This window comes from Dendrobium catenatum, unplaced genomic scaffold (assembly GCF_001605985.2).
Source record: "Dendrobium catenatum unplaced genomic scaffold, ASM160598v2 original_scaffold_61322, whole genome shotgun sequence".
In the NCBI taxonomy this organism is placed as follows: Eukaryota; Viridiplantae; Streptophyta; class Magnoliopsida; order Asparagales; family Orchidaceae; genus Dendrobium; species Dendrobium catenatum.
This window is the reverse complement of record NW_021379772.1, coordinates 1154379-1182378: the sequence shown is the minus strand read 5'-3', so window position 1 is coordinate 1182378 and position 28000 is coordinate 1154379. Positions and strand designations below refer to the sequence as shown.

At 38.5% G+C, this 28000-nt stretch overlaps 1 protein-coding gene across 1 annotated transcript in view; it reads right to left on the bottom strand.

The window, feature by feature from the left end:
* The window catches only part of LOC110112921 (amino acid transporter AVT6C), a 33918-nt gene extending 6203 nt beyond the window's left edge, over positions 1 to 27715 (bottom strand). The window contains exons 1-4 of the mRNA XM_020845303.2: positions 27173 to 27715; positions 26932 to 27084; positions 14562 to 14762; positions 14022 to 14481 (exon numbers count right to left, since the gene is read on the bottom strand). Coding sequence (XP_020700962.1) covers positions 14022 to 14481; positions 14562 to 14762; positions 26932 to 27084; positions 27173 to 27569 — 1211 coding nt within the window. The 5' untranslated portion in view covers positions 27570 to 27715. The remainder of the gene's footprint in view (positions 1 to 14021; positions 14482 to 14561; positions 14763 to 26931; positions 27085 to 27172) is intronic.
* Between the last annotated feature and the right edge of the window lie 285 nt (positions 27716 to 28000).

The window sequence follows — 28000 nt, the reverse complement described above, 5'->3', positions numbered from 1 at the left end:
CCCAGTTGAGTGCCCCGCTATGATTTATGTTCTACGAAACTCGAACTACATAACATTCGCATCTACAGTTCATACGTTTGGATCATAATCTCATAACAGCACTTGTCAGAGATGGTGTCCGCTTACGAACACATTTCATTTCACGGTTGGAGAGATGACAATAACACTGCAAGATTGCAGGTTATACTAGGACTGCGAATTGATGGTCCAGCCCTCGTGGGACCAAATGTTGTGGGTGTAGGTCGTCGTTGCGAGTCCTGGCCAGAATGCTGTGATGAACTACTTGGTAACACATCCGGTAGAGAAACTGTATACATGCACCGATGCCATGATGATGAAGAGGACACACCACTTTTAGGATGGGTAGTTCACAGTTCGAGTCAATTCCCCATTACGTTGGCTTCGCTGGACTTCTCAGAGATTCATATGAACAGCTAGCTCCTGGTTCATTTCTTCATCATGTCCGGGCTTACATTCTGTTCATGATAGGGTGTTTTTTTATCTCAGACACATCGCGGTCACATGTGTCCTTGCAGTGGTTGCCTTGCTTATGGTTGTGGACTCATTTGGTCAAATGTCTATTGGAACTGCTGTTTCTTGCATCATCTATATAGAGAGCTATGTAATGCGACTAGGCCCACACGTACTTATATTGCCGGATGTGTGCATTACTAAGTATGGTCATGGGAGAGATTGTACATTGGCCGACCCACACTGCGTGTACCACAAATACATGATTTTGGTGGAAGACCTCTTGGTTGCAGGTATTAACATTTAATCATTGCAAGAGATTAAAGTAGATGACATTTAGTTATACTTGAACCTATTAAATATATGTGGGTGAAGATCGGATACGTGAGCTCCATCCGGCAACACGTTACATATCATGATGATTTTGACGGTTTACACTGACTCATAATAGAAATTTTTTGACTATACACCTTATCAATTTTTTACTATATATGGATTCAATACAAATCCTTTATTCATTAAATGTAGGTGAGCATGACTCATACACGGATACATTCTAGCAACTTTGCCTGCCGAATGTTTGGAAGGGGCGACATATGGCGTGCTCGAGTGCCCCTCATTAGCTGGAAGCGTACAGAGTGGCATCTGCCTGATCGTGTTATGCGGCAATTTGGGGGAATACAATTCACTGATGTTCCACCGATTGAACTAAATTTTTAGAAGGATTGATGAAAGAGGGTAGAGCTGATCCTAGATTGGACTGTTCAGGATAAAGATAGAGATATTATACGACTACGAATAATTCATTTATTATGTACTACGTCATAAGGGGACTATACTCGAGTGCTATTTCTTGAGCTCAGTTAAGGCGGGGGCTTAAGGACAAAAATGCAAAGTTCATTACAATTCAGTTGACAGGTTTCGGAGCTTTCTGCCAGAGTGCAGCGTTCAAGTTTATATGATTATACTACTTTGACACCACATCAGCTGAGAGGAGTCAGACCAGGGCGAAGAGTATAGGTTCTCATGGCTCTCAAGGACCAAGATGATCACTTCTGATGCTCCATCTAGATCCAGGAGAAGTCGATGACCAGAATACTGAACGAGAACCACCAAGACATTCAATGCACATTCCATCGAGCACCTATGACATGTCTGGGGCAGGACCATCCACAAACATTGAGCCCATTGCAGTACAAGAGAGCAGTGCACATGAAATCTTTTATGGTACACCATCTCAACATCCCGCAAACACAAACATTTTTTCCCATAGCAATACCAAGAGTGTATGCCAAGTGTTGGTTACCATCCTCTGTCACGACCCGACTCGACGGGGACAGATTAATTCCCCGCCCGAGCCGGAAGTCCGCCAGCTTAACAAACTAACCAAGGATCTGGCTTTGGAATTTGCTTACTTAACTGAATCTTCCAAATATTATACAAAATAGACCAGAGCTATCTTACATCAAAAATATCAAATGCAGCGGAACAATCGTTTTATAATTTTTCTTTCTTTTCGCTCAAAACAATTAATCTACAAATACATAGTACATGGCCTGCCGAAAATCGAAAAATAGGCAGAAAAGAGTCCCCCCCAATGACTGTACAAAAAATTAAAAGTACATTTAAAGTAATCTATCACAGATCACTCACGTGCTGTACGTAAATGGGTTGAAGAAACCAAAGGAGATGCATGTGGCAACGATATAAGAAGAACCAATTAAAAGAAACATAATGATGTATGCACTTCAGAATATACATAATTGTATTTGAATTAAATTTTAACCTGATCTGGATCATGAGCCCTATGCGATGCCCCAGAGATGCTATGCTCATATCTCGAATCGATTCATCCGCATTCTCGTCATGGGTGCTACGATGTCCACCACGTCGCCGCCTAGTTCTTTCAGTCATAGCTATATTTCCAAATTTTTAGAGATTTATTGCAAATCTAACGAGTTTTGAATATACAAAATATACTTAAACGTACATATCATAAGTGATGCGCATTAGTTAATTCATGACATAATATTAATAGTTAAATAACAGTTGATTGAAACTAAGAGCAGATCTAACGAGTTCTAAATTAAACAACACAACCTACAAATAAGATATTTAAAAAAACACACACATTACGACTTTGAAATTTCAAACATCAACACATCTTCTACTTTTGAAACAGCTTCACAAGATTAATACATCACGAGCTAGAGCAATCGACATTTTCCCTTTGTTGCCGATCGAAATTAGTATGCCTTGATCTATCGACCGTATCTTTAATTCAAGAAGAAAATTAAATGAGTTCTTTTTAGTATGTAATTCAAAAGTAGCACATATTAATATAATAAAAGAATGGATTATCTTTAATACCTCGACGATGCCAGATTATACGGACACGTTGCCCTATTATGACCATTTCTCTTACAATGTCCACACCGTTTATTTAAGCTTGATTGTGCCTCATCCATCGTATTACGATATCTAGTTGTCCTTGGTCTACCTGCATGTCTCCTAAAAGCTGGTGCAAGTAAAGGTATGATTCCTGCTAGTTCATTAAAATTTTGCCAAATATCGTTAGGAGGGACAACATGGAAAATGCCGGAGTATGTTGCCTTATATGAGTTTAGTGTGAAGTATTGAGACACGAAAGCATTGTGATTCCATCGCCTATATGCTGCGACCGCAATCACATGAACGCATGGCAAATGATGTAATTGTGGTTTGTTACATGTGCAAGCACTTTTTTCATGTGTAAGGACATCAATTTTATGTGTTTTGCAAGCCGTATCCACAACTTCAAATTCACCTCTATTAATGGTAATTGGTTCAGGGCACCGTCGTGCTTCGCGTTCAGTTCTTTGTAACATACCAATTGTACGAGGAACAAATTCAGATTCTACAGCCATCATCCACTTCTGTAGAACGCCTAATGAATAAAAAAACGAGATTATAGTATATGAACATTACTAGACCTTGAATCGGCAGTCCACGAGCACGTTTAAGAACTCCGTTAAAACATTCTGATGCGGTTGTTGTCATGATGCTATATCGACATCCATTGTCAAATAATAATGATCACTTACTAACATCACGCTGTATCAACCAATCATATGCAACTTACTTTGCATTTTTTTATATACTCCACCATACGAGTGAAGCTCGCACTGTCTTCTGTACTACCAGCCAAGTACATATTATTGCAAAGGCCTTCAACATCAATAATACATTGGCGACATAAATATTTTTTGAAGTTTTCACGCAAGTGACGAAGGCAATGTCTATGGACAGCTAGCGGAAATATTTCTCGGCACCATCTCACATTGTCTTCGTCACTTGCGTGAAAACTTCAAAAAGTATTTACGTCGCTAAGGTATTGTTGATGTTGAAGGCCTTTGCAATAATATGTACTTGGCTGGTAGTACAGAAGACTGCGAGTTTCACTCGTATGATGGAGCATATCAAAAATGCAAAGCAAAAAGCATATGATCGATTGATATAGCGTGATGTTAGTAAGTGGTCATTATTATTTGACAATGAATGTCGATATAGCATCATAACAACAAACGCATCAGAATGTTTTAACGGAGTTCTTAAACGTGCTCGTGGACTGCCGATTCAAGGTCTAGTAATGTCCATATACTATAATCTCGTTTCTTTATTCATGAGGCGTTCTACAGAAGTTGAGAAGTGGATGATGGCTGCAGAATCTGAATTTGTTCCTCGTACAATGGGTATGTTATAAAGAACTGAACGCGAAGCACGACGATGCCCTGAACCAATTACTATTAATAGAGGTGAATTTGAAGTTGTGGATACGGCTTGCAAAACACATAAAATTGATGTCCTTACACCTGAAAAGTGTGCTTGCACATGTAACAAACCACAATTACATCATTTGTCATGTGTTCATGTGATTGCGGTCGCAGGATATAGACGATGGAATCACAATACTTTCGTGTCTCAATACTTCACACTAAACTCATGTTAGGTAACATACTCCGGGCTTTTCCATGTTGTCCCTCCTAACGATGTTTGGTCAAATTTTAACGAACTAGCAGGAATCATACCTTTACTAGCACAAGCTTTTAGGAGACATGCAGGTAGACCAAGGACAACTAGATATCATAAAACGATGGGTGAGGCACAATCAAGCTCAAATAAACGGTGTGGACATTGTAAGAGAGATGGTCATAATAGGGCAACGTGTCCGTATAATCCGACATCGTCGAGGTATTAAAGATAATCCCTTCTTTTATTATATTAATATGTGCTACTTCTGAATTACACACTAAAAAGAACTCATTTAATTTTCTTCTTGAATTAAAGATACGATCGATAGATCAAGGCATACTGATTTCGATCGGCGACAAAGGGAAAATGTTGATTGCTCCAGCTCGTGATGTGTTAATCATGTGAGGCTGTTTCAAAAGTTGAAGATGTAAGATGTGTTGATGTTTGAAATTTCAAAGTCGTAATGTGTGTTTTTTTTTTTAATATCTTATTTATAGGTTGTGTTGTTTAATTTAAAACTCATTAGATCTGCTCTTATTTTCAATCAACTGTTATTTAACTATTAATATTACGTCATAAATTAACTAATGTGCATCACTTATGATATGTACGTTTAAGTATATTTTGTATATTCAAAACTCGTTAGATTTGCAATAAATCTCTAAAAATTTGGAAATATAGCTATGGATGAAAGAACTATGCGGCGACGTGGTGGGCATCGTAGCACCCATGACGAGAATGCGGACGAACCGATTCAAGATATGAGAATAACATCGCTGGGGGCATCGCATAGGTCTCATGATCCAGATCAGGTTAAAATTTAATTCAAATATAATTATGTATATTCTGAAGTGCATACATCGTTATGTTTCTTTTAATTAGTTCTTCTTATATCGTTGCCACAGGCATCTCCTTTGGTTTCTTCAACCCATTTACGTACAGCACGTGAGTGGCCAGTTGAGTGCCCCCGCATGATTTATGTTCTACGAAACCTCAGACTACATAACATTCGGCATCTACAGTTCATACGTTTGGATCATAATCTCATAACAGCACTTGTCGAGAGATGGTGTCCGCTTACGAACATATTTCATTTCACGGTTGGAGAGATGACAATAACACTGCAAGATGTGCAGGTTATACTAGGACTGCGAATTGATGGTCCAGCCCTCGTGGGACCAAATGTTGTGGGTGTAGGTCGTCGTTGGGAGTCCTAGCCAGAATGTTGTGATGAACTACTTGGTACACATCCAGGTAGAGAAACTGTATACCATGCACCATGCGATGAAGAGAACACGGCCACTTTTAAGATGGGTAGTTCACAGTTCGAGTATATGCTCCCATTATGTTGGCTTCGTTGAACTTTCTACAGAGATTCATATGAACAGCTAGCTCCTAGTCCATTTCTTCATCATGTCCAGGCTAACATCCTGTTCATGATAGGGTGTTTTTTGATCCCAGACACATCGCGGTCACATGTGTCCTTGCTGTGGTTGACCTTGCTTATGGATGTGGAGTCATTTGGTCAAATGTCTATTGGAACTGCTGTTCTTGCATATCTATATAGAGAGCTATGTAATGCGACTAGGCCCACACGTACTTATATTGCCAGATGTGTTGCATTACTACAAGTATGGTCATGGGAGAGATTGTACATTGGCCGACCCACACTGCGTGTACCACAAATACATGATTTTGGTGGAAGACCTCTTGGTTGCAGGTATTAACATTTAATCATAGCAAGAGATTAAAGGTAGATGACATTTAGTTATACTTGAACCTATTAAATATAGGTGGGCTGAAGATCGGATACGTGAGCTCCCATCCGGCAACACGTTGACATATCATGATGATTTTGACGGTTTACGACTGACTCAGGTAATAGAAATTTTTTGACTATACACCTTATCAATTTTTACTATATATGGATTCAATACAAATCTTTTACTTCATTAAATGTAGGTGAGCATGACTCCATACACGGATGACATTCTAACAACTTTGCCTGCCGAATGTTTGGAAGGGAGCGACATATGGCGTGCTCGAGTGCCCCACATTAGCTGGAAGCGTACAGAGTGGCATCTGCCTGATCGTGTTATACGGCAATTTGGGGGAATACAATTCACTGATGTTCCACCGATTGAACTAAATTTTAGAAGGATTGATAAAAGAGGTAGAGCTGATCTAGATTGGACTGTTCAGTATAGAGATTACCTAAAGATATGGGAAGATAGGAGAGTATATGTAGTAGCAATAACTCGCCCAGAAGGAACAGGTAATCAGGAGTTAGGCACTTACCTACGGTGGTATAGATCATGGGCTTTGATCTTTCTGTTACAGCCTCAAATAGAGCCATCAGAAACTTTCTTCCCTCGCTCGCTAGGAGAATGATTAGTGATACGTCACATTAATATATATTTTTATAAATTTGATATAAATCATAATTTGACAATAAATTTATATCGCGTAGGTTTACTACTACATACATTCGAGTGTTATTCTTGAGCCATTGGCGGGAGGTTAAGGACAAAATGCAAGTTCATTACAATTAGCAGTTGACCAGGTTTCGGTGCTTTCTGCCAGAGTGCAGCGTTCAGTTTATATCGATTATACTACTTTTGACACCACATCAGCTGAGAGGAGTCAGACCAGGGCAGAAGGTATAGGTTCTCATGGCTCTCAAGGACCAAGATGATCAACTTCTGATGCTCCATCTAGATCCAGGAGAAGTCGACGACACCAGAATACTGAACGAGAACCACCAAGACATTCAATGCACATTCCATCGAGCACCTATGACATGTCTGGGGCAGGACCATCCACACAACATTGGAGCCCATTAGCAGTACAAGAGAGCAGTGCACATGAAATCTTTTATGGTACACCATCTCAACATCCCGCAACACAAACATTTTTTCCCATAGCAATACCAGAGTGTATGCCAAGTGTTGGGTTACCATCCTCCCCCTCGCAGCAAGATATATTATTAATGGGAGGACAAACATCACAACAATATACTGATGTGAGGCAACATCAACCTGAACTTCCACCACAAGATGAGGAATTTATTGAGGAAGAGCAACAGCTACAACGACGCAGAAGAAGCTGTATTTTGCCCATTTCAACCATCCAATTTGAATTATACTAATAATATTCACATCTATTTCACGATCATTTTGAATAATAAATTCGAGATATCTAATACATGCACTCTTTTTATTAACTTGATCATCTAATGTCACAATCCCATCACTATATCTATTACTCATAAAATTTCACTCCATGTAATTGACTTTAGATCTACTCAAAAGAAAACTTATATATTAGGGATGACCTCCATTATGCAAGTTTTTCACCAACACTTTTCTAGTCTAACCAAAAAGAAGAATATCATAAGCAAAAAACATAAATCGAAGTATATCCTTTTATAAATATTTAGTAAGAACATCCATGACTAGAGAAAAATATATGAGCTTAAAGCTAATTCTTGATATAATCTAGTTGAAATAGAAAATTACTAGGTCAAACCACCTTATATTTGAACACAATAATAGTTCCCATATACATATCCTTAATGACCTGAATATAAGCATTATTAAACTCCTTTGATTTCTAGAGAACTTGTCAGAGCATTTCTCTTGAATCTTTATTACATGTTTCTCTAATCTATAAATATCATAAGTAGATTTTTCTTACTCTCTCTATACTTCTCCATCAACCTCTCAACAAACGTATAACTTTCATAGTAGGCCTACCCGACATGAATCTAAATTGATTTTGAGAAACATTAGTATCACATCATAATTATATTGAATTACTTTCTCCCATAATTGTGACAAATTCTTTATTCCTTTGTAATTTGCACTCTAGTACATCACTTTTATTCTTGAAAGTAAGAACCAACTTACTTCTTCTCTACTTATCTGGTATCTTTTAGTCATCAAAATAATATTAAAAAATTTCGTAAGCTAAGAAATCTTTGATTTCCTAAACATTTTCACACTGTTATTGATATATCATCAAGACATACGATTTTTCCACACATTCTTTTCTTTAAAGCTTTTCTAACTTCGGTTTTACTAATATGTTAATAAAAATAAAATCGATATTTTCTTTTAGAGTAATAAGGTCATTAAAGTCAATCGTATTCTCACATATTTCATTAAAACGTTTATCAAAATATAGCATCCACCAATGTTGAATAAGAAAACCACTTTTGATCTTCATCATTAATGCACTTCACCTAAAAGAAATATTTATTTCTCTTATCTCTTTGTTTGACTAACTTATACATATATTTTTTACACTTCTTAATATCTAATTTATTATATAAATTACTAAAAGGTAATTTTTTTGCATTACATATTGCTTTCTTAGAATACTTATAGGCTCCTCTATATTTTTTCCAAATTTTTAGATTTACTTCTAAACCAATTTTTATAACAAACATATATATCTTGTACCCTCCTTATTATCTAATATACTAAATAAATCACCGAAAAATAATTTTTTTTAATCACATATTGCTTTGATGCCTTACAAGTTCCTCTATTTTTTCCAAATTTTTTAGTTTACTTCTAAACTACTTTTTATAATAACTTTTTATTTTTTATCTTTTTTACACAATTTGATTCTACCACAAACTATTTTTACTATTAAGAGGTTTTCATTTTGATTCTTCAAAAATATACTTTGCAAAATCTATAATATCACTAGCTATTTTTCCCCATAATATTAACTTCCACATAACAACCTAAATCTTAATATCTTAAATCTTACTTTTATAAAGCTTTTATTAGCATTCTTTAATTATCCACAATTAATCCTTAGAAAATATTTTATTTTGCTTTTTATTTTTCACCCTATCTTAAAGTTCAAAACTAATAAACAATGATGGATATATAAACTCACACGAAATCACTTTATAATCTTTGCAATTTAAACGATTTATTTAAAAAAATAATCAATCTGAGTTTTGCTATGTTGATTTTTATAAGTAATGACATGCTCCTCTTTTTACTTAAATAAAATACTAGAGATTACAAAATCAAGTTAGAACAAAATCTAATATGATACTACTACCTTCTTTAGTCGCTCCAAACTCATAGCCACGATGAATGATTTTAAAATCTTTTACCACTCTACAAACATTTTTATTTAAATATCCTCTAATAAATTTTTTTTCTTTAAGAGAAATCCTTTGTATTATCTAAGTCATTTTAGAATTTTATTTTTCAACACATATTCAAACCTACTTGAGGATTATAAGTACTTAAAATATTAATAATCTAAACATCAACAATAATATTTAAAACTATAATTTTATCACTAATTCTATTAATTTATATAACATAATCCTTCAAACTTTTATTTATAATATCATATGCATTATTTTTTGTACAACTTCTGCCTGAATACTAAATTTTATATCATAAACTATTAATATCATATGCCTTTTCGTAACCAATTTAGTTTCTTGAATACAAAAAAATATTTATTCTTCAAAAAGAAATCATAATATCTATTAATTCTATTAGCTTGCTTGTAAGAGTATCTATATTCCAAGTTACTATAATAATTCTAATTTTATAGACTAGATTTTTCGTCAACCTCAGTTCATGATGTGAAAGCCCTTATTTAACACTGTACTTGACACTGATGCAACGACCTTTGCACATTTTTATTCAATACATACAGAGTGCCGCTTTCAGGAAATGTCTTAGTATTAACATGATGTATTAAAGAATTCAAATCATGTGTTTGACAAATTTTACGTTAGTTGTCGACAACCTAACTCAATCCTCCACTTTTCTCATCCAAATCTTGAGGACATGTAAATCAAATCTTGATGGCATCTAAAGCCTAATTCCCGATATTCCAGTTTTAGCTCATGCAAGTATATTGGAGTCCATTTCACACTTCGACACAAAGCAACTCAATAGCTTATATGGTATGTTAAGTAGGAAGAGTGATACATGACGAGGTTGTGGGCAACTCACATCTTTTTATATAGCATATCTGATGGAGATGGCGTTGAAAACATATTGACTTCAAAAATTGAGAAAAATATTTCTCACAAAACAAAATTATGCAATATTAATCGTCATTTAATACCATCATTAGGTCTTACTACACTTTAAAAGACTTGGACTAATAATTTAAAGGAAACAAATAGATCAAATTAGCCTATGTTGAACTACATTGTTCAGATCTGACTAGTTACAGAGTCAATAATATTTTCAAGGTCTATTAAGAATAATATAATAATACATCTGCCTCAACTACATTATAAATCAAAATTTATTCATATTTTACTCCGATTTACAGAGAAGTCAAACTCAGTTCAATCTGGTCTTTGGTTTTGGAAATAATGAAAACAACTTGGTGAATCCTATTTAGTCTAAATTTAAGAATCATATTGGTTAAAATGGATTGGAAAGATGAGGATTTTTTTTCTCTTTTTGATGGTTTGTTTTTGAGCAACTAAGCTAGTCTGAAGAGTAAGAATACCAGACTCAAGCTCAAAAAGATGCAAAACCAAACATTAAATAAGGGTAGATATGATGCGGACATCCAACCATCCATGCATATCCGAGGAGGAGCTGAAGATCGACGGTCATCATCGTTCCACGTTATCTTAAATTTTATTTATAATTTTTATTTTTATTATGAATTTTCCATTTTTACCACGTCCTATGTAAGCCCTAGGGGCATATATGTCTTGTTTTAGTTTCTTAGGCCTATATATAGAGACCCTTGTGTAATGTAATGATAGATTATTAATAAAAAAAGAATTGGAGCCTTTGTCTTGATCTCTATGTGAGTTCTAGAGAGGAAAAGTCCTAGAGGAGGACAACCTTATTTTCACCAGCCGCAGGATGGATCCAAGCTCGTGGTGAAGTTCCTCGGGGAGGGCAATGTAGTACCCATTAGCCGCAGGAAGAGTCTGGGCTCGTGGTTTGTATCATTTTTATTTTATTTTTGTTTTGTTCTCCGTCCTCTCATCTCTTGTCTCCACCATTCACCATCCGTTTTTGTTTTATTTCGTTTGATTTTGGCTAACTTTTCTTTTGGATCAAACATCAACCCCTCTACCTCCATAGCCGGCCGACCACCTCACCCCTAGCCTCTTCCCTCCTCCACAAATTTTGCATTTTGAATTCAAAATAGCCGCTTTATTACCTTCCTAAATTACTCTATTGTTAACTTGGAAAGTTCCTAATTTGAATTCAAAGATATTTGAATTTCAAATCCTTTCCGAATTAACAAATCTATTTTTGAAAGCCTTCCCCTAATTACTCTAAATCTGAAATCAAGTTCAGATATAATATCAAATCTCATTTAATGCATTGGGCCACATACATCGGATGTGGACATCTCTCCCCCTCCTCCTTTGCCCCCCACCCCTAATTCTCTCTCTTTGGCCGACCCCTTCCCTCTAATTCCTCTAAATCAGGAATCAATTTCAGATTTAATATCAAATCTCATTTAATGTCTTGGGCCACATACATTGTATGTGGACATCTCTCCCCCTCCTCCTTTGGTCGCCCCCCTTTTCCCTCACATATTAATTAATTCCCCTCAATTAATGCTCTCAATCAAATCTCTTTACCTCTAAAATTTATTCTTTCCTAAATTAAGTTGTTCTAATTTTGGTAAGTTTTCGAATTCAAACGAATTTAAAATTTTAAATTCTTTCCTAAATCATTTAGCTTAATTTTGGAAAGCCTTCCTTCAATCAAGGATTGGATAAATCAACAATTAATTGGGAATCAATTCAAATTCCACATTCATTGAACCTGGACAACCTATCCCCTTTCCCTCTCTTTGGCCGACCCCTTCTCTCCCTTTTCCAATTAATTTGAAAATTCTAAATTCACATGACCCCCGCCCCCCCTTCGTTCTACATCAGTTTGGTATCAAAGCATGGTTGCTCACTCGGGACGTGAAGTCGACAGAGTCGAGCTCTTTTCCAGCTTGGGAGAATGATATGGACATCCAATCGTCCATGCCTATCCGAGGAGCTGAAGATCGACGGTCGTCATAGTTCCACGTTATCTTAAATTTTAGTTATAGTTTTTATTTTTATTATGAATTTTTCGTTTTTACCCTCACTTAAAAGGGTCGTCCTATGTAAGCCCAATGGGCATATGTGTTTTGTTTTAGTTTCTTAGGCCTATATAGAGAGACCCTTGCTTGGGTAATGTATTGATGGATTATTAATAAAAAAAGAATTAGAGCCTTTGTCTTGATCTCTGTGTGAGTTATGGAGAGGAAAAGTCCTATGTGAGGACAACCTTGTTTCCACCAGCAGCAAGATGGATCCGGGCTCGTGGATTGAAGTCCCTCGGGGAGGGCAACGTAGTACCCACCAACCGCAGGAAGAGTCTGGGCTGGTGGTTTGTATAGTTTTTATTTTATTTTTTCTTTGTTCTCCGTCCTCTCATCTCTAGTCTCCACCATTCACCATCTGTTTTTGTTTTATTTCGTTTGATTTTGGCTAACTTTTCTTTTGGATCAAACATCAACCCCTCCACCTCCATAGCCGTCCGACCACCTCACCCCTAGTCTCTTCCCTCCAAAAATTTTGCATTTTGAATTCAAAATAGCCTCTTTATTACCTTCCTAAATTACTTAGTTGTTAACTTGGAAAGTTTCTAATTTGAATTCAAAGATATTTGAATTTAAAATACTTTCCGAATTAACAAATCTATTTTTGGAAGCTTTCCCCTAATTACACTAAATCTGAAATCAATTTCAGATTTAATATAAAATCTCATTTAATGCATTGGGCCACATACATCAGATGTGGACATCTCTCCCCCTCCTCCTTTGGCCGCCACCCCTAATTCTCTCTCTTTGGCCGACCCCTTCCCTCCCTTTTCCAATTAATTTGAAAATTCTAAATTCACATAAGAATGCAATGTTTGATTCCCAATTCACATTGCATTTCTGGCAGGAAAGGATATCGAGTACACAAGAAGATTTATCTGTAATTGATTATAAGCCTAAAATTGATTAATCAACACCAATATAGGAGGGTCAGGGACCATAGGGTACGTCCACACAACTTTGTAACGCAAAGCTAACAAGTAGTGACCGCCAACCGGAAAATGACTTGTTGTGTAAGGTAATTATCCATTCATTTCTTGGGTACACAGCTTTAATGTCATCACCCAATAATTTAATCGGTCAATTTCTTATCAATATAACAAATTATTAGTTCAACCATCAACTGAGGCCTTGTTTGATTGAGTTGGTGCTTATCTAAAACAGAGTTTTAGAAATAGATGTTTAGAAAAATGGAGCTTAATAAAATGAAGTTTAGGAAAAAGCAGGAGGGGAATGGCAGTCTATTTTTCATCCAAAATAGTATTATTGGGAACGTTGTTTGAGGTAAGTGTCTCTACCAAACAGTAAAGAATGAATTTACCATTTTTAAACGAGAACGTACAAAAAAACGTCCAGTGGAGAACTATAACCTACCTTATTTGATACGTAATTCGATTGCAAACAAAAAGTAAAAGTCCATTCATTACCTTAAAACAATGGCTCCCGGGAAGATCAAGGAGAGGCAGACCGCCGTGGTTGACCCGGCAAATTGAAACACCACCCATATGTTGGGAATGACCATCGCTGCCAAGTAAATAAAAGCCAGCAGCAGAGCAGTGAGACCTAAGAACCGGCTAGTGTCGGCCACCAGCAGCAGCCGTGCCTTGGGGAAGAGAAGTTCATCTATGTTGAGTCGAAGTGAGTAGAAGATCAAAGGAAACACAAAGACCAGGTGGAGAGCATAGCTCAGCCTGACCACATCGTCAAGAAGTGGGCTTGTCAAGCTCCGGTCAAAGTTGGAAAGCACGTCAGACATCGTCTCGTCACCAAAAAGGAGGTAGCCAGAGAGCCCAACAGTGGCATAGATGACTGAGCAGAGTAGAAGGGAGGCGCGCACAGCCGGAGTCATGTCTGAGACACAACTCATCTCTGCTCGGATTGGGTGTACTGCAAGCATTCAAGAGTTTGAAAGTGTATCTAAAAAATAAGAAATTGAACAACTTGAATAGGAGAATACCGTTAATTACCGTTGAAATGGAAAGTGAAGGCTACAACAATGACAGGGACGGCAGTAAAAAGCTCGAATAAGGATTGGTGGGTGAAATCTGGAAGCAATCTAGGTGTTTGTATGGTGCCGTGGAAAAGAGCATAGACAGCCATTCCCGAGCTAATGAAAACAAATACCACCGCAACGAAAATTGAAACAGCTGATGTAAATCTCAAAGAATCTGAAAATTGCAAACAATAGATGCAAAAGAGACTGATATCGTTAGATTCAATTTCCATATCATTTTTACCAAAATAATAATAATAATAACAGGAATCCATTTAATTTCAAGGGGGACGTTGGTTACAATTTTTGTGAATGTGTAAAACTTCTATTTTCAAACTATCAACTTCAAAAATCTTAGAAACCTATCTTTTCAGAAGTAATAATTTAAAAATCTTAAATCCAATATTTTTAAATATAATATAAGATTTTCTTCAATTTCTGTAGTTTTTAAAATATATTTCAGATACATTTATAAATAGTACTTCCAACGGTTGTTTTTGGAGTCTTAATTCTCTATGAATGGAGTTTGTAATTGCTAAACAGGTGGTGAGAACCATAGAGCCATTGGCTTGAAACATCTAAAGAGCGGTGAGGGAAGCCCATCAAAGCAAGATTTAACGCTCCGCCAGAGGTTTGTTGGTGATCGATGGAATTCACTGGAACCCAACTGTTGGCTATCTGTCAATGCCTATCTATGAGTGACCTCTCGCCTATCAAAGCTTGCCAATGCTATTCTAGCTTGAGGGCCTAAGCGCGCGGAATAATCTTAATGAGTTGGAGAATCAATTGATGGCCCAGCATATCGGTGGATTGAAAGACACCTTACAAGATAAATTAGAATTAAATTCTGTGCGGTCACTTTCTCCGACTGTGAATTTCGGTTTGAAGGTGGAAATACAAGCAACTCAACACTCTCACAGTTATTCCAGCCGTCGGCACATCACTGATCAGTCTAGTGAGCAAAGAGCTGCACCAGCAATCCATAAACAACAACAAATCCCCACTATGTCAGGACTAGTTAACTCTTAATCGGTTGATCCTAAGCTCGCTAAAAACCATCCTGTAGACAAAGACAATCTGTTACAGTTCTTCTTGAACCGACCAAATAAGCCCAACCTGGGCCGATTCATGTTTATAGGAGGCAAGCTAAGCTGCCTCCTTAGAAAGCCACCCAAGCATGTGGGCCCCCCTAGGGCGGAAAATAGAGAAAGGGAAGGGGCGGCTAAAGCATAGGGAAGTTATTTTGAATTTGGTTTATTTTAGGAAGCTTTTTATTGGCTTCTTATTAGGAATATGTGTATTTAAAGAGGACGAGATGTTAGGGTTAGGGCATTCATGATTATTGTTTACTAATGGAATTCTCTTTGTGGCTTTGGTCTCTAGATTCATCGTCTAGAGATTGCGAGAGAACGATCCTCCACTCGAATTGAGGATCAATTGTATCTTTACTTGCTCTTGCTTTTGATTTGATTCATATAATACAATCTACTGTTTTTTAATTGTTTTCATTGGAGATCTTGAAGTTTTCACATTCTTTTCACCAATTATTGTAAGATTTGCTTGCGAACTCAAGTATTTCTCATTAGTTACTTGCAAACTCAAGTATTTCCTATCAAATCAGTATCAGAGTAAGTTTTGGGACCATCGGGGGCTGATTTTTTTTTTAAATTTCAGCGGTGAAATTCCATTTGGAGGAAAAACCCTTGCTGATTTTTGGAGCAAAAATCAGAATTTTTTTATGGCGGCTAAGAAGGTAAATGCATCAAAAGAATGTTTAAAAGGAGAGATGAGCCAAATAAATGTCACAGTGGAAGATTGAATCTCCTCTGTAGAAGACAAGATTTCCTCCGTGGAAGACAAAGTTTTCGATCTTCATTTGATGGTGAGGAAGTCATTGGAAAATCAAATCCAAACGGAGGCATCGGAGGTAAAGAGACCAACAGGAAGAACTACAAATTTTGATTTCGTAGGAGGAAAAATGATGTAGAAAATATTGAGGAGAAAGGGGGCGAAGGTATGTAAAGAGACGGGGAAATAGGGATCAAGGAGTAAAGGGGGCTGGTTGGGAGAGAGAAGGAAAACTATGGAAGGAGGGGTGCTGATTTTGGAGAAATGAGAGAAGAAAGTAAAGAGGGGTTTCAATATGAATATGTAAGGGAAGATCGGGAGACGTGGGGAGAGCAAAACACTTGGGAGAGGGAAAAATATGGAGGAATAAGGAGAAACAAAGGTGAGGAAGCTGAAGATACCAATTTTTGAAGGGGATGACACTTATGGATGGATCTACAAGGTAGAGAGGTACTTCGTCGTCAATGGGTTGACAGATGATGAGAAACTAATAGCAGCAGGCCTATGCTTGTAAGGGAAGGCATTATCGTAATTCCAGTAAAGGGACCCAAGGAGACCTATACAGAGTTGGAGAGCATTCAAAGATTTTTTATTAGAATATTTCCAAACTGATAGAGGGGACTTCTATGAGCAGTTTTTTGCACTGGTGCAGGACGGATCAGTGGCAGACTATCGTGAAAAGTTCGAGCATCTAACCAATTAGGTGGAGCGATTATCAGAGACCTCATTTGAGGGAAACTTTATGAAAGGGCTTAAGGCAGAGATCAGGGCTGCAGTGAAAGTCATGATGCCTCGTGACTTGGGAGAGGCCATGAAGTTAGCACAACTGGTGAAAAATCAAAAGAACCTAGAGAAGGGAGCCTGGAGCAGCAGCTCAGGAGACACTTACAGGATGATGACCACCCACTTAGCACCCAAGGGTCCTGCAATAGGAGTGTAACACCCCATAGTACCCCTTAACAATACATGAGTATTACTAACATAGACTTTTCATTTACTTTAACACATTTGATAATGTTTATAAAACATCTCACAGTTCAGTTCTTATACATCCCATAAAATGAAAGCAACTAATAACTTTAAGTTTCAACATAAGATACTTACAGAGCTTCTACATAAATCTAAAGTAACACTTCATTAGAAGGTTCACATACCTTACTTAAACTTAGTCTTACAAATATATTTAAAACTAATATGAAACATTTAAGTGCTTGCAATTAGTCATCTCCGATATTTTTTTTTTCTTTTCCTGTAACAACAGCCAGTAAGAAAATACTGATGAGTAATGAGGCTCAGTAAGCTATGCAAATTAATTAATAATTAAAATACAATAATTGTAATTTATCAAATCATTAAAATCATCTTTAACTAAACTTACCTTGTAAAATATCATAAGATCATCTTTAACATTAGTCTTGACTTATTTCAAAGTGTAGGAGTTACATGACTATATGCAGAAAGAAGGTTTTGGATTAGTATATCAAAGGAGAAGGTTATGTGGCGTAGGTTTGAAAGAGATCACTCATCAAGGAGGTAAGTTGTATAAGTTTAGTTCACCAATGCCATCATTATTAATTCAAAAAACATCTAGGACATAAGTATAGGGACCAAACTCTTCAGGTTCTCATCATCTGTGATGACGAGAAAACTGATGAGGGAGGTGAAGGGAAGTTAGAGGAGAAACTGCATTTAGATCTGGCAGAGATTTTCCTAAACTCAGTGGTAGGATTCACTATGAATCATACCATGAAGGTGAAGGAGGTGATAGAGGGCAAGGAGGTGGTGGTTTTGATTGATAGTGAGGCTACCAAAAAATTTCTTTCCACTCAGGTCGTCGACCAACTAGGAGTGAAATTGGTGGATATCAATTGTTATGGGGAGATGATGGGCACTAGGAAGGTAATGAAAGGCCATCGGATCTGTAGATGAATGGTGTTGACCATCCAGGGAATTCAGGAGATGGAGGACTTTCTCCTACTGGAGTTAAGATGTCATCCTAAGGATGAAGTGGCTGCAAACCTTAGGAGACACCAAGGTCAATTGGGGATCCCTCACGATGGAGTTGATAGTGGATGGAAGGAAGGTGATGATCAGAGGAGATGCAGGATTAACCCGATCCATGTTGTCAAAACCATGGTAAGGAATATCAAAGAGGTGGGGGAAGGCTATTTGGTGGAGCTGTACGGGTTGGAAGGAGTTTGATTTGAGGAGGGAGGGGAGATCCCCCTCTCCATACAACCATTGATACAGCAATTCCATGAGGTTTTTCAACAGCCTCAAGGATTGCCATCACCGCGGGAGCAGGAGCATGCTATCACTCTAAGGGAGGGTGTGTCACCCATCAACATTAGGCCCTACCGATATCCTCAATCTCAAAATGATGAGATTGAAAAGCTGATCAAAGAAATGCTGGAAGAAGGTATTCTCGGGACCCAGTATCAGTCCTATTTCCAATCCTGTATTACTAGTGAAGAAAAAAGACGACAACTGGAGGATTTATGTGGACTACATGGCGATCAACAAGGAAAGTGTGCCATTCAAGTTTTATATACCAGTGATTGATGAATTACTGGATGAATTGATTGAGATGGTGATTTTCACCAAGATAAATCTAAAATCAATATATTATCAAATTAGAATCAAGAAGGAATATGTGCCAAAAAAACTACTTTCAGGACTCACAATGGGCATTATGAGTTCCTAGTGATGTCTTCTAGCCTCACTAACGCTCCAGCTACATTCTAGCCACTTATAAATAAGGTCTTCAAACCTTATCTTTGGTGGTTTGTCTTGTATTTTTTGACAATATCCTAGTTTATAGCAGGACAGAGGAGGAGCACTGGGAGCATTTGAGGAGGGTGTGTTAGAGTTGTTACAGGAGCATCAGCTGAGGGCCAACTAGAAGAAGTGTTGCTTTGCTCAGATGAGTGTGGAGTATTTGGATCATATTGTGTCCAAGGAGGGGGTGGCAGTTGATCAGTTAAAGATTGAGGCTATATTGAGATGGCCATTATCAAAAAACCTGAAGGAGCTGAGAGGGTTCTTAGGACTAATGGGGTACTACAGGAGATTCGTAAAAGGGTACATCACTATAGCATGACCACTAACAGAACAACTAAAGAAGGATGGCTTCCTATGGGGCGAGGACACCATAGCAGCCTTTGAGAGGCTGAAGAGAGCTATGACTACAGTGTCATTCTTAGCCTTACCAGACTTCACTCAGGTCTTCGTATTGGAGATAGATGCTTCACTCAGGTCTTCGCCGACTGATTGCCTATTTCAGTCAGGTGTTGACAGCTAGAGCTAGGCTGAAATCAGTATATGAGCGGGAGTTGATGGTCATCTTCTTTACCATCCAAAAGTGTCGGCCTTACCTGCTAGGTAGACACTTCATTGTCAGAACAGACCAACGGAGCTTTAAATACTTGTTGGAGGAGAGGATGGTGATAGAGGAACATCAAAGGTGGTTGTCCAAATTATTGGGGTATGATTTTGAAATCCAATACAGGCCAGGAGTGAAAAACGAAGCAGCAGATGCCTTGTCCCGGTGAATGGGAGAGCTGCAGGCGATAGCAGTATCGATTCAATTGATGTTAGATTGGGAGGCCATCAAGGAGGAGAGTGCAAGGGATGAGAAGTTAGGGAAGATCAGGGCTGATTTATTGAGGGAAGGGAGTAGCCACCAGGGCTATTCATTGGAGGGGGATCGATTGTTATATCAAGGGAGTTTTGTGATACTCTAGACCTCAGTCCACATTCCATCCTTACTCCAGGAGTTCCATGGGAGCGCTGTGGGGGGTCATTCAGTGGTGTAAAAGACATACAGAAGGCTAGCCTCAAAGTTGTATTGGAATGGGATGCATAAAGATGTGGAGGAGATGATGGCCAGATGTGAGATCTACCAGAGAAATAAGTACTTTGCTATGTCGCCATGAGGACTACTACATTCGTTGGCTTTACCAGGGCGGGTATGGGAAGAGGTATCAATGGACTTCATAAATGGGTTGCCCCATTTAGAAGGATTCACAGTTATTCTGGTGGTAGCGAACAAATTGAGCAAGTATGCTCATTTTATTCCTTTACGACATCCATACACCGTAGTGACAATGGCATCAGCTTTCATCAGAGAGGTGACAGATTGCATAGGTTACCTAAGGCAATAGTATCAGATAGAGATAGGGTGTTCCTCAATCATTTTTAGAGAGAGTTAATCAAATTACAGGGGACAGTTTTGAAAAAGAGCACTTCGTATCACCCACAAACGGTGGCTAACAAAAGTGGTCAACATAAGCTTGGAGACCTACCTCCGATGTTTTGTGTCGAGGTGCCCAAGTTATGGGCGAAGTGGTTATCGTGGATGGAGTATTGGTACAACATCTCCTACCATCCGACTTCACAGATGACACCCTTCAAGGTATTGTACGGAAGGGACCCACCTCACTTAGCGCACTTTAGACAGAGCAGTACTCCAATTTCATCAGTAGAAGAGTACTTAGAGGAGAGGGGCATAGTGTTGGAAGAATTAAAAAGACATCTACTGAGATTCCAGCATATCATGAAGAAAAAGGTTGACATATATAGAGGGACATCCAATTTGAGGTATGATAAAGGGTGTTTTTGAAGCTCAGACCGTATAGACAAAAATCAGTAGCCAACAGGAGAAACAAGAAACTTGCCCTAAGATACTTTGGGCCATATAAGGTCTTGGAGAAGATTACAGCAGTTGCATATCGACTAAAGCTACTACCAACGGCGACCATATACCCTATTTTTCATGTATCCCAATTAAGAAGGGCAATTGGAGATTATGCAGCCAGCTCGGAGTTATCAGTGATACTCACGGACGACTTAAAGATGATTTTGGAACCCTTAGAGTTGATGGGGGTTCGCTAGAGGGAAGATGGAGCTAAAGAAGTGCTGATCAAGTGGAAAAGCCTTCCGGACTACGATGTCACGTGGGAAACTTATGAGATGATGAAACATCAGTTTTCCAATTTTCACATTGAGGACAATGGGGTTCTTTGGGAAGGGGGTATTGTTACGGTTCTTCCTGAATCGACCAAACCGGTCCAACCTGGGCTAGTTCATGTTTATAAGTAGCAGGCTAAGCCGCCTCCTTAGAAAGCCGACCAAGCATGTGGGCCCCCTAGGGCGGCAAATAGAATGAGGTAAGGGGAAGGCTAAAGCATAGGGAAGCTATTTTAAATTTGGTTTATTTTAGGAAGATATTTATTGGCTTTTTATTAGAAAGATATGTATTTAAAGATGATGAGAGGCTAGGGTTTGGGCACTCATGATTATTATTTTCTCTTGGAATTCTCTTTGTAGCTTTGGGCTCTAAATTCATCGTCTAGAGATTGGGAGAGAACGATCCTCTTCTTGAATTGAGGATCAATTATATCTTTGCTTGTTATTGCTTTTGGTTTAATTCCTATAATACAATCTACTATTTTTGGATTGTTTTCATTGGTTTTCTCACTGTTTTCTCGCTGTTTTTACCAATTATTGTTATCTTTGCTTGCGAACTCAAGTATTTCCCATCAGGGTTACTTGCGAACTCAAGTATTTCCTATCACAATCATTATTCAAAACCTGATCTTACAAATGCTTCAAATGTTTCCAACCAGGTCATAAATCCAACGACTGCCCGATGCGTCCTCGTATTCATCTTGTGGAACGAGAATATGAGAATGCAGGAAATCCAAGTAATGAAGATCTTGATGCAGAGATCGAAGAACTTGAGGCGGATGAAAGTGATGATGTCATTTGTGTCTTGGAAAGGTTATTGCTAGCCCCTCGCCAGGACGTTAATTCCCAAAGGAATGTCATATTCTGCACACGTTGCACCATAGAAGGAAAGGTGTGTAATCTCCTCATCGACAACGGTTGTACCAAGAAAATAGTTTCCTGATCACTTACTCAAGCCCTGCAACATAAAACACAAAAAAATCTCAACCCGTACAAAGTCAGTTGGGTTAAGAAGGGCATGGAGATTTTAGTTATAGAAATGTGCTGGATTACATTTTCGATCGGGAAGCAATACATATTTGAGATTTTGTGTGACGACATTGATATGGAAGTTGGCCACATTATTTTTGGAAGGACATGGCAGTATGACATAGGAGCTACTTATGATTGCAGACATAATACATACTCTTTTGATTGGAAAGGTAAAAAAATCAGGTTACTGCCATTCTTGGTTGAGTCCAAATTCAACCACAAATAACCCAAAACAACTCTTCATATTGTGGCTGGAAATGCCCTTTTAGCTGGTGATCGAGTGAATGATGAAATTTTAGCCCTTGTGGTTACAGACACACAACCTAGTCCACCTGCGAAGGCCACACCAGATTCAGTCCAACACCTACTAAAGCAATTCCAAGACATCTCTCCAACCAAACTCTCAATTGGACTTCCCCCATTACAGAATATTCAGCATCAAATAGAATTCACAGCAGGGGCGATATTACCAAATCTTCCTCAGCATAAGATGAGCCCTAAGAGCACTGTATTTTGCATGAAATAGTTGAGGAGCTTTTAAAGAAATAACTCATATAACCGAGTCTAAGTCCGTGTGTGGTACAAGCCCTTTCGGTACCTAAGAAGGATGGCCAATGGAGAATGTGCATTGACAGCCATGTCATTAACAATATTACAATGAAATATTGTTTCCCCCATTCCTCGTATTGATGAGCATTTAGACAAGTTGGCCAAAGCAAGGATTTTCTCAAAACTAGATCTCAAAAGAGGATATAATCAAATTCGAGTCCGCCCAGGAGACGAATGAAAGATGGCTTTAAAAATGTGTCAAGGACTATACGAATGGTGGGTTATGCCATTTGGATTATGCAACGCTCCGGCGACATTCATGTGGCTGAAGAATGAGGTATTGAAGCCACTTTTGGGCAAGTTCAGTACAGTATATTTTGACGATATCCTTATTTTTAATACTTCATTGGAAGAGCATTTAGCCCATTTGACTGAAGTTTTCCAAATTTTGAGAACTCATTGGCTATATCTCAACCTTTGCAAGTGTGAGTTTGCTACATCCAGTGTTTATTTTCTTGGTTTCATTGTGTCTGTCGGAGGAGTAGAGGTAAATCCGAGGAAAATTATTGCTACTATGGAATGACCAACTCAAAAACATTGTTTGATATTTGCAGCTTCCACGAAGTCGCCAACTTCTACAGGCGGTTCATAAGAGGTTTTAGCCTTATTATGACGTCCATTACCGATTGCTTGAAGTAGAAAGCACTCACCTGGACTGACGAACAACAGCGTACCCTCGAATGCATCAAGACTGCACTTAGCTCAGTACCGATACTCGCTTTGTCTGATTTCAAAAAGCCATTTCAGCTGGATACCGATGCCTCTTCCACAGGCATTGGCACAGCTTTGTCACAGTTGGACAAGCCTATAGAATACTTCAGTGAGAAACTAAGTCCTAGCATGTAGAAATGGACCGTGTATGAACATGAATTATATGCCGTGGTGAGAGCTTTAAAGCATTGGGAACACTGTTTGCTTCATCGGTATTTTGTGTTGTGTAGTGATCATAAGTCACTTCAGTTTATAAACAGTCAAAAAATAGTCAATCGAATGTATGCCCATTGGATATTAATTTTGCAAAAAATTACTTTTGTATTGAAGCATAAATCAAGAAAATCCAATAGAGTAGTAGATGCACTTAGCAGAAGAGCTGCCTTACTCACACAGCTACAAACTAAAATTACTAGTTAGAATGCTTAAAAGAATTGTATTCTGGAGATAAAGACTTTTGTGATGTTTGGAATCTGTGTTTAAATGCAACTCCCATTAAGGATTACTCCATCAGGCACAGTTTCTTGTTCAAAGGCAACCTACTATGTATTCCTGACTCTTCATGGCGACAACAGTTGATTTGAGATGCTCATGGGGGCAGGTTGGCTGTGCATCTTGGAAGGGAGAAGACTTTCCAAAAATTGCAATATAGATTTTTTTTGTTGAGAGGCGCTCTATTTGTCAAGAATATAATGGTGTCAATCAAAACACCGGATTATACACACCACTTCTGATACCATATTCAATTTGGGAAGATATCAGCTTAGCTTTTGTATTAGGACTACCTAAAACAAAACATGGTACCGACTCTATACTAGTAGTGGTTGATCGCTTTTCGAAGATGGCGTATTTATAGCATGCAAGAAGATATTTGATGCAGTTAATGTGGCTCGTTTGTTTTTCAAAGAAATTGTCCTTCTACACGAATTGCCTCATAGTATAACTTCTAACCGAGATGTGAAGTTCATTAGTCACTTTTGGAGAGACTTATGGAGTCGGTTGCACACTGAAATCAAACTAAGCTCGGCATATCACCCTCAAATGAATGGCCAAACCGAGGTGGTTAATCGTACACTAGCTAATATGCTTCGTTGTTTAGTTCAAAGTATACCAAAGCAATGGGATGAAGTACTCGAGCAGGCTGAGTTTGCATATAATTCTATGACAAATTGATCAACTGGTTGCTGCCCATTCAGCATCGTTTACACAAATCGATCAACTGGTCGCTGCCCATTGCCTTATGGACATCGTAGTTCTACCCAAATGTCGCGCTACAACAGCTACGCAGTTTACTAATTAGCAAAGTTTAGTTATCCAGAAAGTGAAAGATAAGCTTATGGACTCTAATGCTTAATACAAACAAGCAGCAGACATTCATAGGCGCAAATAAATTTTTGAACCAGGGGATCTTGTGATGGTTAATCTTCGCAAGTAACGATTTCCCACGGGACAGTATTTGAAACTCGCCCCACGCAAATTTGGGCAAGTTTCTATTTCCAAATGCATAAATGATAATGCCTATGTAATTGGGCATTGGAGAGGTTAAACCAACAAAAGTTTCATGGCAACCAGCTGATAATTCCCTTTAGTATCCGCGTGCATAATGTGTTGGTGAAAGTAGACATGGTAATCATTCCAACTGATTCCTTGTATTGGATATGGAAGAAGGAGATCCACAATATCCCATTATTCTTGGATGACCATTTCTATCGATTAGATGAGCACAAATAGATATTCAGAAAGGTGAGCTACATCTGAAAGTTCAAGAGGATGAGCTGGTTCTCAAAGTAATATGAAAACTCGAACATATAACCATCAAAGGATATCGATTACTGTATCACGAAAAAGGAGGTTCAGTGCCCAACTGCCACATAGAGTCCATAAATGTAAGTTATCGGGGGAGGTGATGTTGGAGTCAAAATGTTTTTAGAGAGCTACAGCCACATCAACATAAAGGAGACCAAATGCTCAGTTCAGCAGTCAAGCATACTTGTGGGAAATGTGATTAACTTCAAAACACATGATAAGGGAGTCAACACATCTGTTGAAAAACAACCAAAGGCCAACTCTCCGGGCAGTATAGCGATATTGTTTTTTAGATAAACCAAATTTATAGCTACACTTTTTTGAATAAAACCTTGCAAAAAGCACAAAATCCGGCGGCTCTATATAATACTAGTCAAATTATTTGGCAAAAACAGTTGGCAGTGAAATCAGTTTGAGCTCGTGGACTAGTAAAACTTTTTAATTTAACCCTTCGAAATCATTAACCTCAACACAAAATCAAAGACTTCGAAGTCATTTGGATATTCTTTGGGCAATTTTTTTTCTTGTGAAAGTAACAATATATATCTTCCCCCCCAAAAAAAAAGAAAGCCACGTCACCGTCTTCAACCGAAATGAAATTATTGAAGATGGTAGGGCAAGGCGGGCCCACCATCTAATCAATATCGCCTCGCGGGCTAGTTGGCAAGAAAAGGACAAAAATCTGTAATCCGGAGTCGGGCTCACCAAGCGAAGCCTCCTTCAGCCGACTAAGCAGATCCATAAAATCGTCCGCTTTCAGAGCAAATCCAAGCCTTTAATTTATAGGTTAAGCCGTTTAGGGCTTCAGCAGGCTTCAGGCTGAAGCCGCTGAACCATTGGACCACGTTGATTGCATGTACTCTACAATTAAAATGTATTTGTCCCCAACTTATCTCAATTACATGATATATGTAATGTGCAAAATTATACAAATAAAAATTAGTTCTAAGTCATTGTTTAAGTGTTTTTTTTTATTTGTTTTTTATATACAATTGAGTCAATTAAAATAAATTTACAAACATATCATCATATATAAATTTCAAACCTAAAATTCCTTAGTTGATAAACAAATTTTTTAACCAACAGATTAAGATTAGCTGCATGTTATTGTGCAAGTACCTGGTTGCTTTTGCTGCTACGTAGGGGTAAAAGACGGTAAGTTTTTTCTGCTCGACCAGCGTTCGAATGCGTGCACGAAATTAGGATTATTTTTTAACTTTTAAGTTTATAATGATTTTGAATTTATTTGACTTAACCTGCTTTCAATTTCGAATAGAACTTATTTTTTTGTCCAAAAGAAAACAAGATGAAAATCAAATATAGCTCGCAGGACTGTTCGAATTAGGGTAAGTTAAAAAAATGACGCTCACCTACTCGCCGGAGGAGCACAAGAGGAAGCATCACAGCGAAGACAGTAATCGCAATCGCCGACGATCTCACCGTCCACCAATCCTCCCCAAACCACTCCTGCAGTACGCCCACATGCACTGTTCCCTCCGATCTGTTCCCTGACAGCACGTCCCCTGCCACGGAAGTACGAAAACACTCCCAACAAATCAACCACCACAATCACACCTCTGCACGAATCATAAAGCTTTACCGAGAACCTACCGATGATGATGAGGTACATTATGAGTGCGCCCAGATTGGTAAGCGCGACGCAGATCTGAAGCCCTACCGAACCCACGCGGCCGAAGGACTCCGCCATGACGCCGGAGTAGGAGGCATCTTCCGGCGAGTCTCCGGCGGTTGTGTAGCGCATGAGGAACTCGACGGATGCGTCGCAGAGGAAGGCGACTGCAGCAAGGACAAGGAACGCGGGACCCACGCCGAGGACGCGCAGGGTCGCTGGGATCGACATGATGCCTGCGCCTACGATGCTAGTGGAGATGTTGAAGACGGCGCTGGAGAAAGATGCGCCGACGGGGACAGGTGATTCGGGGGGCTCGATCTCTGGAAGTAGGGGGACGAAGGCGCCTCCGACGCCGACCCTCGCCGGAGATTTCATCCTGAAGGGAAATGGATTTGAGGAATCGGTGGAGGTGGGGGGAGTGAGAGAGACCCGTGAGAATTGCGGAGCTCTATGGCTTATGTAGAATTTGCATTGTTATGGAGTTGGAGTTACCAGTGAACCGCATGTTCACCTCGTGCCACGTGAACAATGTGCGGCGGTTCGGCTCCTACGTCTGCTAGGTTGGATTTGTCGTTCGGCTGTGACTCTGTGAGTCTGGTTTTTTTTTTTTTTTTTTTTTTTTTTGTGGTTTTTTTTTTTTTTTTTTATTTCTAGTGGTTATTGTTTAGGTCTTTATTTGGGCAAAATTATTACGCCTTTCTGTCATTAAAAAAATAAAAGGAGGTTGGATAAAAGACAATTCTCTCAATACTGTTGAGACACGTCATCCACGTGTTTGAATTTCAATACAATAATTTTTCTTATTT